Here is a 14423-nt window from a genome sequence, read left to right as displayed (position 1 = left end):
CTCTCCAGGGAGGGCTCAGACTCTCCAGGGAGGGCTCAGTCTCTCCAGGGAGGACTCAGTCTCTCCAGGGAGGACTCAGTCTCTCCAGGGAGGACTCAGACTCGGCAGGGAGGGCTCAGTCTCTCCAGGGAGGGGTCAGTCTTTGCAGGGAGGGCTCAGTCTCTGCAGGGAGGGCTCAGTCTCTCCAGGGAGGGCTCAGTCTCTCCAGGGAGGGCTCAGACTCGGCAGGGAGGGCTCAGACTCGGCAGGGAGGGCTCAGACTCGGCAGGGAGGGCTCAGACTCGGCAGGGAGGGCTCAGTCTCTCCGGGGAGGGCTCAGTCTCTCCGGGGAGGGCTCAGTCTCTCCGGGGAGGGCTCAGTCTCTCCGGGGAGGGCTCAGTCTCTCCGGGGAGGGCTCAGTCTCTCCGGGTAGGGCTCAGTCTCTCCGGGGAGGGCTCAGTCTCTGCGGGGAGGGCTCAGACTCTGCAGGGAGGGCTCAGACTCTGCAGGCTCAGACTCTGCAGGGAGGGCTCAGTCTCTCCAGGGAGGGCTCAGACTCTGCAGGGAGGGCTCAGACTCTGCAGGGAGGACTCAGACTCTGCAGGGAGGACTCAGACTCTGCAGGGAGGGATCAGACTCTGCAGGGAGGGCTCAGACTCTGCAGGGAGGGCTCAGACTCTGCAGGGAGGGCTCAGACTCTGCAGGGAGGGATCAGACTCTGCAGGGAGGGATCAGACTCTGCAGGGAGGGATCAGACTCTCCAGGGAGGGATTAGACAGTTGCTCTTTCTCTGGTGAGAGGGGGTGAACGGTTGCTGGTAGCTCTACCCCAGACGGCGTGTGACAGCAGATTATTATCAGTTTGAGCCTTGACACTGTTTCTTACCCCAGAATGCAAGTCACGCGTGTGGCGGCTTGTGTGTATGAAGCTCCAACACTTGGTTCCTCTTTTGAAATGAAACCCAACTGCCAGAATAGCCGTTGCTACAGACCTCCACAGAGGTCATGGGGAAGAGGCGTCTGTGGTGAGCGAGAGCAAGAGGCTCTAGAGTTAAGATTGAATGGCCTGTGGATGGAAGGCCAGAAGATTGCCTTGGAAACCAGCTGCTGTCGTTGGACGTTTTTATCATGCGCTCTGGTTCTGTTCACATGCGTCACCCCCTCTCAAAATAGACCCGGGACATTTAGAGAGCTACGTTGCCGTGGACGCGGTGTCTGCGTTGCCATGGAGACTCCATTCGCGGGCCCCTTGGCATAACTGCGGCACGCAGGACGATGTGATGGACAGACCTGCTGGTGTGATTTTTTTTTTTTTCTCAGACGACGGAGACATTTGAGTGTGTGAGATGTAGTGAGGTGTAGACGAAGCAGACAGAGAGTCCTACTGTCCCCCAGGCAGCACTGCCAGCTCCTCCCTGTTCTCGCCATCCAGTTTGGAATTCTGTAATAATAAACAGATTATTATTAACATACAATAATACATAATGAGCTATAAACACGCAGCTGTAGCTAAAATGTATGAAAACAAGGAAACGATAGGGTTTAATTTGGTGCGTCCATGCTTTGAGGAGTAATAGTATCAGCTCTGGAGATACTTACACTTCAGATGCTAATTTATGCACCGTGTACCTCCGACACTTCGCACGTTCTGCAAGGTCGTGTGTGTTATGCTGCACTTTTAAATTATAAGTAATAATAAGCTTGCGTCTCCCTGATCTGCTGGAGCACAGGGTTAAAGTCGCGGGGAAAGTGAGTGAAACAGGCTAGGTGTACAACAGCCAGCGTAATCCGTGGGAGCGATTGGGTGAGTTCACGGCAGCGTAATCTATGGGAGCTGTTAGGTGAGTTCACGGCAGCGTAATCTATGGGAGCTGTTAGGTGAGTTCACGGCAGCGTAATCCGTGAGAGCTGTTAGGTGAGTTCACGGCAGCGTAATCCGTGAGAGCTGTTAGGTGAGTTCATGGCAGCGTAATCCGTGAGAGCTGTTAGGTGAGTTCATGGCAGCGTAATCCATGAGAGCTTTTAGGTGAGTTCACGGCAGCGTAATCCATGAGAGCTGTTAGGTGAGTTCATGGCAGCGTAATCCGTGAGAGCTGTTAGGTGAGTTCATGGCAGCGTAATCCATGAGAGCTGTTAGGTGAGTTCATGGCAGCGTAATCCGTGAGAGGGGTTGAGTGAGTTCACGGCAGCGTAATTCGTGAGAGCTGTTAGGTGAGTTCATGGCAGCGTAATCCGTGAGAGCTGTTAGGTGAGTTCACGGCAGCGTAATCCATGAGAGGGGTTGAGTGAGTTCATGGCAGCGTAATCCGTGAGAGGGGTTGAGTGAGTTCATGGCAGCGTAATCCGTGAGAGGGGTTGAGTGAGTTCATGGCAGCGTAATCCGTGAGAGGGGTTGAGTGAGTTCATGGCAGCGTAATCCGTGAGAGGGGTTGAGTGAGTTCACGGCAGCGTAATCCGTGAGAGCTGTTAGGTGAGTTCATGGCAGCGTAATCCGTGAGAGCTGTTAGGTGAGTTCATGGCAGCGTAATCCGTGGGAGGGGTTGAGTGAGTTCATGGCAGCGTAATCCGTGAGAGCTGTTAGGTGAGTTCACGGCAGCGTAATCCGTGAGAGCTGTTAGGTGAGTTCATGGCAGCGTAATCCGTGAGAGCTGTTAGGTGAGTTCATGGCAGCGTAATCCGTGAGAGGGGTTGAGTGAGTTCATGGCAGCGTAATCCGTGAGAGGGGTTGAGTGAGTTCATGGCAGCGTAATCCGTGAGAGGGGTTGAGTGAGTTCATGGCAGCGTAATCCGTGAGAGGGGTTGAGTGAGTTCATGGCAGCGTAATCCGTGAGAGCTGTTAGGTGAGTTCATGGCAGCGTAATCCGTGAGAGGGGTTGAGTGAGTTCATGGCAGCGTAATCCGTGAGAGGGGTTGAGTGAGTTCATGGCAGCGTAATCTATGGGAGGGGTTGAGTGAGTTCATGGCAGCGTAATCCGTGAGAGGGGTTGAGTGAGTTCATGGCAGCGTAATCTATGGGAGGGGTTGAGTGAGTTCACTGCAGCGACACAAGGAGGAACAGCTGCTGAGTCACCTGGGTTGGCCCAGCTTTGTTAATTACCCAGTTATGTTTGCTAGAATACAGACCAACCTGGCAAACAGGCAGTGGACAACAATTATCACACTTTTCCGAAGGACAGCTTCAGTTAACGGGGAACCAGCGGTGCCGTGGCGTGCACCCCAGTTTCACTCATTTGTAGCAAAACAAAGCAAACTCTTGAACGGCCTGGGGTGTGTTTCAGCCATGTGCCGATGCTCAAATGGTCTACCACCTGCTGGGAGAGATGTTGGGAACCATAGCAAATTGCTGGACATGAGAAAAATGTTGCAAGAAGAAAAACAGTAAATTGTAAGGGGGGGGGGGGGGGGGGGGGGGAGTAATCCATGGAATTTATATTGTGCTATTCAGAATGACAGAATGACCAAGTCAGCCAAAGGGCTAAATGAACATTGCCTCCCACTAGCACATTTGCATTTGACTCTTGTAACTTGGACACTGACATCTGTCCAAGAGTCAGGTGGTGGATATTTGAAAGCCAGCATTAATGGCTTAAATAATGGGCCTGTACTTGTAATACAGGGTTAAATAACATGGCCATAATGTATGGGTTAGAAATAATGTCCTGATATTGCAGTGAAATGCTTTGTGTTAGTTGAGAAATGGTTCAAACGTGTTTATTTGCTGAAAGGGTGTGACTGTGTCTAGACATGGTTCTGTACGCTTCAGTGTGTGCGGGTGCATGTTGGTGTTTGTAAGGCTGGATTAAGTGTAGAAATTGTTATTGTGTATATGAATAAAGCTTTGAAGCTTGAATGACTGGGTTGGGAATCCAGCTATATTGCAAGTGTTTATCTCCCAACTGTTAGTCTGATCTCCATGGCTGGACTATGAACCCTCAACAGCATGTGAGTGTGTGTGTGGTGTTTCTTCAGGTCCGTGGTTCTGCTGACGGAGTGTGTGTACTCTCTCCTGCAGCCCAGCCGGTGCTGTACTGGTGCTCCAGAAACATGTCCTTCTGGAGCAGCATCTCCTTCAACCTGGCTGTGCTTATGAACCTGCTGGTGGCCTTCTTCTACCCACTGGGGGGTGTGCGTGGAGGTGAGACACACACACACACGCATGCCCAGAGACACACACACATTCCTGCATACGCTGCAAATCTACATGATGATCCACACACACACACACACAAATACAAACGTACGTAGAAAGATGTGCTGTAGTCTTTTTGTAAGTTGACAGTGACACTGTGCATGTTGTTATTTGCACTCTGCCATGTTGGATTTACATTCTTGATGCGGTTGTTAGGACATAAAAAAGCTGTGATTGAGGCTACCTGTTGTTGATGGATCCGTGACTCAGTGATTATGGCTGAAACGGCCTGTGATTCATTATGGGTCCCCCAGTGTAAATTTCAAATGTGAACGTTTGTCACATTAACCTCCTGCCACGCTGCCAGTGCCACGCAAAAGTGACCAGGATGACCACACTGTATACACACACACTCTCTCCCAAACAGGTTGAAATGATTCAGGTGTGTGTGGAAATTGGCGTGTGCTGGCGTGATACTGGAGGGGAGTTAAGGAGATGATGGCGGGCTCTGGCCCCTCCCCTGTGGGGCGGCATCACCCATGGCATCAAAGGCAGAGCTCGGTGATGAGTCTCCTCGGAATGTGAGGGGCAAGCCAAAACTCAAAACAACAATACCAAACAGGAATCGGAAAGCAAAACTACACTGTACACACACACACACACACACACACACACACACACACACACACACACACACAGTTGTGCGTTTACACACCCCTGGCAGAATTTGTTAAATGTTTATGGAAAGAACATGAGTGATCAAACAAAACACATCCATCATGTTTAATGTCTTCCAAAATTCTACTTTTGCATCACAAGACAAACCATAGCAATACAGGTAAATATGCAGGTATTAAGGTCCTGTTCAGGGCGTTGCCTGCCTAGTCTTATTATTCCATAATTAATAATTATTCCATAATTCCATTATTTAAGTGGCTGATTGCAGTCTTTTGTGGTGCTTGTGAATAGAGTGGTGTATTCTGTCATGTGGGAAAGCGGACGTTTCTCCCGACCCTGTACGTGTGAGCGTCACTCCCGACCCTATACGTGTCAGCGTTCCTCCCAACTCTGTATGTGTGAACGTCACTCCCGACCCTGTACGTGTGAACGTCACTCCCGACCCTGTACGTGTGAACGTCACTCCCGACCCTGTACGTGTGAACGTCACTCCCGACCCTGTACGTGTGAACGTCACTCCCGACCCTGTACGTGTGAGCGTCCCTCCCGACCCTGTACGTGTGAGTGTCACTCAGGACCCTGTACGTGTCCGCATTCCTCCTGACCCTGTATGTGTGAGTGTCACTCCCGACCCCGTACGTGTGAGCGTCCCTCCCGACCCCGTACGTGTGAACGTCCCTCCCAACCCCGTACGTGTCAGCATCCCTCCCGACCCCGTACGTGTGAGCGTCCCTCCCGACCCCGTACGTGTGAGCGTCCCTCCCAACCCCGTACGTGTGAGCGTCCCTCCCGTCCCTCCCGACCCCGTACGTGTGAGCGTCCCTCCCGACCCCGTACGTGTGAGCGTCCCTCCCGACCCCGTACGTGTGAGCGTCCCTCCCGACCCCGTACGTGTGAGCGTCCCTCCCGACCCCGTACGTGTCAGCGTCCCTCCCGACCCCGTACGTGTCAGCGTCCCTCCCGACCCCGTACGTGTCAGCGTCCCTCCCGACCCCGTACGTGTCAGCGTCCCTCCCGACCCCGTACGTGTGAGCGTCCCTCCCGACCCCGTACGTGTCAGCGTCCCTCCCGACCCTGTACGTCTTCTGCTGAAGACCACCAAAGGTTCATTTCTGTTTCGGATCATGTCATGTTGGAAAGTTCCACGTGTGCTGATTCCTGGTTGAGGAATGCAAATTTGTTTCTGGTATTTCCTGATCCCGTCATTCATTGTGCTCTGGACTAAATTTCCAAGGCAGGTGTCACTGGCTCACACACAAACCTCACCTCAACCTACACCTGTCACAGCTGAGCTCCACCTCCACCTACACCTCTGACATAGCTGAGCTCCACCTCCCGTCTTCCCAGTGGGCATGGAGGTCTTCATAGACACAGTTGAGTCCTTTCCAGACTGCATTTACAGCCGTGACCAAAAAGTTCAGTTTCGGTCTCATCACTCAAAATCTTTGTTCTGGAAGTTTCAAGGCTCCTCCCTGTGCTGATTGGTATGTTATGAGGGGACTGCTGTGAGCATGCTCTAGGTGTTGTATTGTTTGGTATGTTTTACCCACTCCAGTGTCAGTGCAGATGATCGTGATGAGGGTTTCTCTAGAGGGTTTCTTCTAGAAGAAGTTCATTGACTATTTATATACAGTCACTAATTACAATCAAACAATGCACAGGTGTGGATACTTGTCTCTCATTACTATCTCAGCCTCTGGGTGTCATCTTGAGTGTATGTAACACTGGTAAACAAAGATGTTGGCCCATGAAGAAAAGAAAAACATATGCTTTTTTGTTCTAATAGAATTATATAAACATAAAATATATCGCTGATCCACTTCAGCAGAATATACAGCAATGACATTGGAGTGTCATTCAGACTGGACAACTGAACCAAGGGGATATAAGGTAAATGGGAATCATGAAAAGGCCACCAGGAAAGCAGCTGTAGCCAGATACCTGAAGAGAAGGAGATGGGACCAGAGAAGAGTGAGACAGGTCCAGAGAAGACTGAGATAGGTCCAGGTCAGCTGGATGGGAAGAACAAGATCCAGACTATCAACACGTACATTCTACCAGTCATCAGATCCCCCGCCGGTATAATAATCTGGCCAAAGGAGGAGAGAGAACCCCTGACATCAAGACAAGGAAGCTCCTCACAATGCACGGAGAGTTTCGTCCCAAATCCAGCACTCTGTGGTACTGGAGCATAAGGGACTGTACACATAAGGAGGGAGCTGAAGATTAGTGAACATCAGAGCCACGGTCCAGGATGAGTATACCAGGTCCACGGCCCACAGTGAGGAAGTGCTTTGAGAGTACCTCAGACAACAGAAACCTTAGATGGGTAGACAGGAAGTGGAACTGTCGTGAGTGGATAAACTCCTGCTTGGTATAGTAGAGGTGGCTGATGTGGAGAAATTCTACCAATGTCTGAAAGACGGCACAGAGGCACTAATCACAACAATATGTAGGGACTTGGACATTTTGGACATCACATTTAAAATAGTTTTATTAGATGCAGCACAATATAACTAAAAAAGAGATGCCTCAATTGTCAAATTTGATCAAGCCAGTCCAAAGATATTCACATTTAAATCGGCCCTATTTTTTTAATGCAATTAACCTAAATCTTGTGATCAAGAAATGTGCGTTAGTTTTAACGTGTGGCCATAGTTGCCAGGTTCGCGGTTTTCACGCCAAATTGGGCTTGTTTGAAAATCCAGCGGCGGGTAAAAATTCTGGGGTGGCGGGGTGCGGTTTTTTGGGCTGCTTTTGAGTTGGACCACCGCAGGAGTTACAAGTCAACACAAAGAATCGATTGCGATATAATACTTAAATTGTCTCCATTTTAAACACTCGCCACCCCCCTCCCCCGTCAATAACTTTGGGTTTTGGGCTAGTTTAGGCTGCTGAAGGGCGGGTTTTACACCGACTTTGTGCGGGATATTTTTGTAGGACCAGGCAACCCTGGCTAGTTTTAGCATGTGGCTAGTCTGTGCCCACCGTTATCATGGTTCATCGGACCAACACGTTGTCTTGGGAGCCTTAAAACACTACCTTAAACTGTACAGACTGGGATAAAACTTAAGGAAACAATAAACAAGAATATAATGTAACGGTCCACGTATCTATTAATATCTTTTGAACAGTCCCACAATGTTTTTGAACGGTCCAAACGTGAAGTTAAAATTCAACCTGGCTCAAAAAGAAACAGAAGCACGAAATGCGAATTCTTCTAACGGGATGAGAGAAAGCGAACATTCATTTATGTCATAATACCAAAACTCTGGGAAGAACCTCCTACAAACCGATGAAAACAGTGATTTTTTTACAGCGCGCTTGCAATGACTGATTTCGCTTAGACAGGGCGACCGGAGAAAAATGGCCGCGGCTCAATCATTATCATGCGGAAATATCCAAGTCCCTACAATATGGGGCAAGCGCTGAACACAGGATCAATAGAGGTTAGGATTCATCACACCAGGCACGTAGCATGTGCAACATGCTAGCAGGCAGAGCATGCATGATATGCCATAACCCAGTGGCAGGAAAAGTATGCAGAAACATAGTATGCAGAAACGTAGTATACAGAACCATCTGTGCTGAGTATGGGCTGGAAGCTCTGAGGTCAAATTGGGACACACCCCCGAAGGTGGTGGAGAATGACCGGGGTAACATCCTTTGGGACTTCCAGGTACAGACTGACCAAACGGAAAGCCAGACACAGTGGTGACGGACACGTGGCAGAATAGGGCCGCAGTGATGGGTGTGGCACTGCCAAGCCATGGGAACGTCAGATACAAGGAAGAGCGTGATAAATACCCAGCTGGGAGAAGAGCTGGAACAGATGTGGGAGGTGAAGGCAATGGTGGTTCCCGTAGTAATCAGAACACTAGGGGCTGTGACCCCCAAACTGGGAGAATGGCTCCAGCATCAGAGAACAACATCAGAGATCTCCGTTCAGAAGAATGTGGTCCAGGGAGCATCCAAGATACTACGTAAGACACTGTAGCTCCCAGACCTCTGGTAGAGGAAAAGTGGAAAAAAGTGGGAACCTTTTATATACAAATAAGCTTCCACGGCACCTCCTCACACGCCATCTGGTTTATACTTTACACAGCCTCCTGGGGGCGTGTATTCATGGGGGTGCTTTGAGGGCGTAGACCTGGGTATACATGCAACATGCATGCGGTTTCCTCTGTCCCAGTTTCCCAGGGGGCGGAGCGTAGCCCTCTGCAAAATGGAGCAATCTCACCTGGCCTGCTTTCGCTATTAGCTGTAACTCTAATGCCTCTTAGGTCATGTGACCTGTTGATATCCTTATAGGAAGGAAGAAGAATCGTCCTTTGATGACAGTTGTGGACTTTTTAAAATACTGTCTTACATATAATTACTGGTAAGTGGAGCTGTGTGTGTGTGTGTGTGTGTGTGTGTGTGTGTGTGTGTGTGTGTGTGTGTGTGTGTGTGTGTGCGTGCGTGCGTGCGTGCAGAAGCAGTTGCACTATATCATTTGCTTTTAACACTTTGCTTTTTCTTTGTATGGAGAAAGAAAAAAATAAACAGCAGATTTATTGGAGCGCTGCCTCTGCTAAAATATGGGTCACATGCACACACACGCATGCACGTACATGCGCACACACACACACACACACACACACACACACACACACAGACACACACACCAGCCCGCCCGCCCGCCGGTACGTCCTGCATCGCAAAGCAGTTTGAGGAATGAAGCGTATTCCTGTGTGGTCATGAAAGAGTTAATTTAGTCTACAATAGTCCTGTGACCTGATTACAGATAGTGTTCTCTGGATCAACATCAGCACTTAAGATGTCACCTGACTCCAACGCGTGCACACACACACACACACACACACACACACACACCCCAACCTCATAATCTTCTGTCACGACACTACTCTACTCCCTATAACTCCATCTTATCAGAGCTCTACCTGTGTGTGTTTGTGTGTTTGCATGAATGTGTGCGCGCATTTGCACGGCTGTGTGTGTGTGTGTGTGTGTGTGTGTGTGTGTGTGTGTGTGTGTGTGTATCGGGGGCGGGGGTGAACGGAATGAGACACCCATGCCTGTCAGCGTTGAGATTTGGACCTGAAAACGGAGACCTGCGTGTGTAGGAGCGTGTAGGGCCGTTCCTCCTGGCCTCCCTCACCTCCTCTGCGCGGACGGCTGAGGAGGTCACTGCCCCTCCCCCCACAGACGCACAGCTGTCCCACACACAGTCAGCCCACACGCTGAACTCAGAGCAGTGGCAGCGTCTGTGCTTTAGCGTACAGGTCCTGCTGCGTCGTTTAGAGGTTACGGAGACAGTGGTGTGATCCGCCTTGCTGGACACACTTATTCTTTACTCTCTGTTGTTCATGCTATCTCTCTCCCTCATTCTCTCTCTCTCTCTCTCTCTCTCTGTCACTCACTCACAAACTCTCTCTCTCTTTCTCTCTCTCTGTACATATATAAAAAGTATCAAAAGATGTAGAGATATTAAGAATTCCAGTGACGTACACAAGGGTTCCAGAGAAACAGGACGTTTCACACAGAGCTTCTTCATCAGCTGTGCAAGCAAACCCTGTGCACTTCTCTCTGTTTGTCTATCTGTCTTTCTATCTCTCCTTATCTGTTTGTCTCGTCTATGCACACACACACACACACACACATATATATATATATATATATATATATATATATATATATATATATATATATATATATATATATATAATGTGTGTTTGTCACCCTCTTTTTTTCTCTTTTCTCGCTTATTCTTTTGGCCTGTTTGTCTTTCGTCTCGCTGGGCGTGATGAGATCTCCCATTGTCTCCCCGTGCGCGGGGCCCGTGCCGAATGGCGGCGTGAGCACAGCCATTGTTTGCCGTGGCGATGGTGGCGAGCTCTCTTTTGTTCTCGCCTCGCCTGTCTCACGTAGCTCGCCCGGGTGTAGCACGTGCGGGTGTAGCTACTCAACCACCACCACCACGATAAATGGTTCACTCGAAAACCCCGTAACACTCTGAGAAATGAAAAGGCAGTTTTGGCTGCGACGTGCCATGTTGTCTCAGCCTGTGAGTCATTTTAATAAGCTGTCTGCAGCTTGAGCATCGTCGTGGAAACGGATTCCACAGCCGTTTGGTTATCCCTGCCCACGTCTCATTGGTCTGGCGGTGGTTTTATGCCCCCACCTCCACCTCCGGCACCAACTGTGGAGGTCGGAACCTGCTGTGAGCATGAGAGGCCATATCCATCTGCCTCTGGTGGACTGAGACGCCACGTGAGTGCGTGATGTGGCGAACGCCCTATGCCCTTTCACAGTTCACACAGCCTGGATCAGTTCACAGAGCCTGGATCAGTTCACAGAGCCTGGATCAGTTCACAGAGCCTGGATCAGTTCACAGAGCCTGGATCAGTTCACAGAGCCTGGATCAGTTCACAGAGCCTGGATCAGTTCACAGAGCCTGGATCAGTTCACAGAGTCTACATCAGTTCACAGAGCCTGGATCAGTTCACAGAGCCTGGATCAGTTCACAGAGCCTGGATCAGTTCACAGAGTCTACATCAGTTCACAGAGCCTGGATCAGTTCACAGAGTCTACATCAGTTCACAGAGTCTACATCAGTTCACAGAGTCTACATCAGTTCACAGAGTCTACATCAGTTCACAGAGTCTACATCAGTTCACAGAGCCTGGATCAGTCATCTACTGAGAGCACAGGAAGAAAGCTGCTTGCCATGTATCTGACACAGATTTTTTACCAGTGTGTGGTGTTTGGAGTGTGTGTGTAGGAGTTTGTGTGTAGGGTTCAAGTACTGGGTCACCAGTAATTTCACATGTGAGAACAGATATCAGAGGCATGTCTCGACTTTTCTCCCCTCTCCTCTTTCCCCTATCCCCTCTCCTTCACACTCCTCTTCTTTCCTCCCCTATCCTCTCATCTCATCCCCTCTTCTCCCTTTTCCTCCCCTCATCTCATCCCCTCTCCTCTCTTTTTCTCTCCTCTCCTCCCCACTGTCTTAAAGATGTGTCTTTGGAGACCTTGTGACTCACAGCAGTTTGAAATTCAGGAGGCGAGAGAGTGCAGGATCTATCCTTCCCTGACCCTGTGTGTGTGTGTGTGTGTGTGTGTGTGTGTGTGTGTGTGTGTGTGTGTGTGTGTGTGTGTGTGGAGAGTCTGGGAGATGAATGGAGGTGACCAGGGAGGCAGTGACGTGTGGTTCTGGCTGCTTGGCCCTGAGCGTCTCTCCTGCCTCAGACCGCTGCACATGCATCTTTCAGCAGTGCTGCTCTATTTTTAGAGCCTGCGTTATGTAACCGGCACCTGTCATGTGATCTCTGCACGGAGAGATGGAGAGACAGGGAGAGAGAGGGAGAGTGAGAGAGAGGGAGAGAAAGAAAAATGGTGGGAGGGAGAGAGGGGCTCAAATAATGTGCTTCTGCAAAGATCCTGCAAATCCTGACCTCATTTGTCTTTCTCTCTCGCACGCACACACACTCGCACGCACGCACACACACATACACACATACATACATACAGACCATATACAGATATATATATATATATATATATATATATATATATATATATATATATATATATATATATATATATATATATATATATGCGCGCACACACATACACACACTTTTTGCGTGTTGAGGTCAGGGTGTGGAAGTGAGCTAGACTCCTTCTAAAGCCTCTATAATATCCACATGTGTCACCTTTCCTGGGTTATGTAATGGTTCTCTCTCACACCCTCACGTCCCTGTTGCAAGGTGCCAGAGCATGTTGAACAGGTGAAACCACTACAGCAGCGTTGATGCGCACGCGAGTGTGTGTGTGGCAGCGGGTGTGCGCCAGTGTGGGTGGGTGTTGCCTCTTTCTTCGTCTTTGCCCGCCCCGCGCGGTATCTGCCGTCACATCTTCATTGTGGTTGTGCGGCGCGCTTCGCAGCCGTTCGATTAGGCTCCATTAAATCCGGACGTCAGTCTCAGCATTCCGGGGAGGTGCAGGACGTAGCAGACGGGATGGCACGAGTTGGGTTGGGGGCGGGGCATCGGTGACGCTCGCCTTTGGACCGAAGTGTTTGTGTAGTGAATGTGAAACCAACCCAAACACTCTCGGGTCTGTCCACGCTCCACCGTCCTCCGGGTTCGCGTGCAGGCTCTTATTTCAGCCGGAAAGCAGCTCGGCTGTGTTTTGAACAGCACCGTGCTGCCTGGATCCCTGTGCACTACGTAGCTATCATCCCCTATGTAGGGCGCTGGTGTCTGTTTGGAACTCACCCATGATGGATCAACATTTGTGTTTGTCCTATTTTATTTGTTCTACTGTTCATTTTATCATGGACCAATACCTGTATGTAAACACACTCCCCCATGCACGCATGCATACACACACACACACACAACATATATTAAATATCTCTCTCTCTCTCTCAGGCACATTGGAGCCCCACCTGTCGGCGCTGTTGTGGGCGGCCATGTTGGTGTCCCTGGCCATCGTGATCGTGTTGCCACAGCCACATGGCATCCGCGCTCTCATCGCCTCCACCATCCTCCGCCTCATCTTCTCCGTCGGCCTTGAACCCACGCTCTTCCTGCTAGGGGCCTTCAATGTGAGTGTGTGCACGAGTGAGTGTGCGTGTGAGCGTGCGTGCGTGCGTGTATGCGCGCTAATGTGAGTGCGTGCGTGCGAGCGAGTGTGCCTGTGTGCGTGCGTGCGTGTGTGAGTGCGTGCGTGCGTGCGTGTATGCGCGCTAATGTGAGTGAGTGCGTGCGTGTGAGCGAGTGTGAGTGCGTGTGTGCATGCGAGTGTACCTGTGTGCGTGCGTGCGTGCGTGTAACCCCTGCATTCTCTCTGCTCTTGTGCTGTGGTGTGGAGTGCGTCATTGGGCTGTTCCTTCCTGCTTTCACACCCTTCTGCTAACACACACGCAGCCCATGAAAGGGCCTCCAGTGTCCCCCCACTTCCTACACACCGTGTACACACACACACACACACACTCTCTCGCTCACACACACACACACATTTGCATGTTCAGAGTGGATCTTATCGCAGGTCTGGAGAGCTGGTGACATACTGGCCTGATTTGGGGGCCGTCTCTGTGGGATTGTACCTGCCCTTTGACCTCTAGCTGGCTCTCAGTGCAGTTTTGAAATGGCTGCCGGTGCCCCTCCGTGGAGACCGTCTCTGTCTCTAATGTGGTCTTGTTTAATAAATGTACCTGTACTGTTTTCAGAAACACGCACACCTGTATCTATTATACAGCTCCTTATCTGACCTCAAACTAGTCCTCAAGAGAGAAAAAAATATTACATTTTTATGGGCTTAATGAATCAGTGTAATATAATTCAGATTTTTCATCTCTCGGAGGGGCACCTTTACTGAACACAAGCCTTGCCGGGTTTTCACATTAATGGAGATCATTACCTCTGCCAACACGGTTTCCACTGAAAGCGTGTCATGGGGTGCATGGTCGTGTATAATGGCGTCTGGCCCATTGTGTCTGGCTCATTGTCCGCAGCAGAGCCGGGCTCAGGTGGCATTTTCCTTCAACATCACCATGCAGGTCCTGCCAAATGCTTCTTGGGTTTGAGCAGACGTCCTGTGTCTTTTGAGGCGCCTGTCTGTAGGCTGTC

At 50.2% G+C, this 14423-nt stretch overlaps 1 protein-coding gene across 3 annotated transcripts in view; it reads left to right on the top strand.

Moving 5' to 3' along the window:
- The window catches only part of LOC143512791 (inositol 1,4,5-trisphosphate-gated calcium channel ITPR1-like), a 41928-nt gene that overhangs the window by 8553 nt on the left and 18952 nt on the right, over window positions 1–14423 (top strand). For all 3 annotated transcript variants that reach the window (XM_077003478.1, XM_077003496.1, XM_077003488.1), the window contains exons 9-10: window positions 3991–4113; window positions 13224–13399. In XM_077003478.1, the coding sequence (XP_076859593.1) occupies window positions 3991–4113; window positions 13224–13399 (299 nt within the window). The remainder of the gene's footprint in view (window positions 1–3990; window positions 4114–13223; window positions 13400–14423) is intronic.

Source organism: Brachyhypopomus gauderio, chromosome 1 (assembly GCF_052324685.1).
Source record: "Brachyhypopomus gauderio isolate BG-103 chromosome 1, BGAUD_0.2, whole genome shotgun sequence".
In the NCBI taxonomy this organism is placed as follows: Eukaryota; Metazoa; Chordata; class Actinopteri; order Gymnotiformes; family Hypopomidae; genus Brachyhypopomus; species Brachyhypopomus gauderio.
Note: the sequence above shows the minus strand (reverse complement) of the source record. Positions and strands in the feature narration are given on the sequence as shown.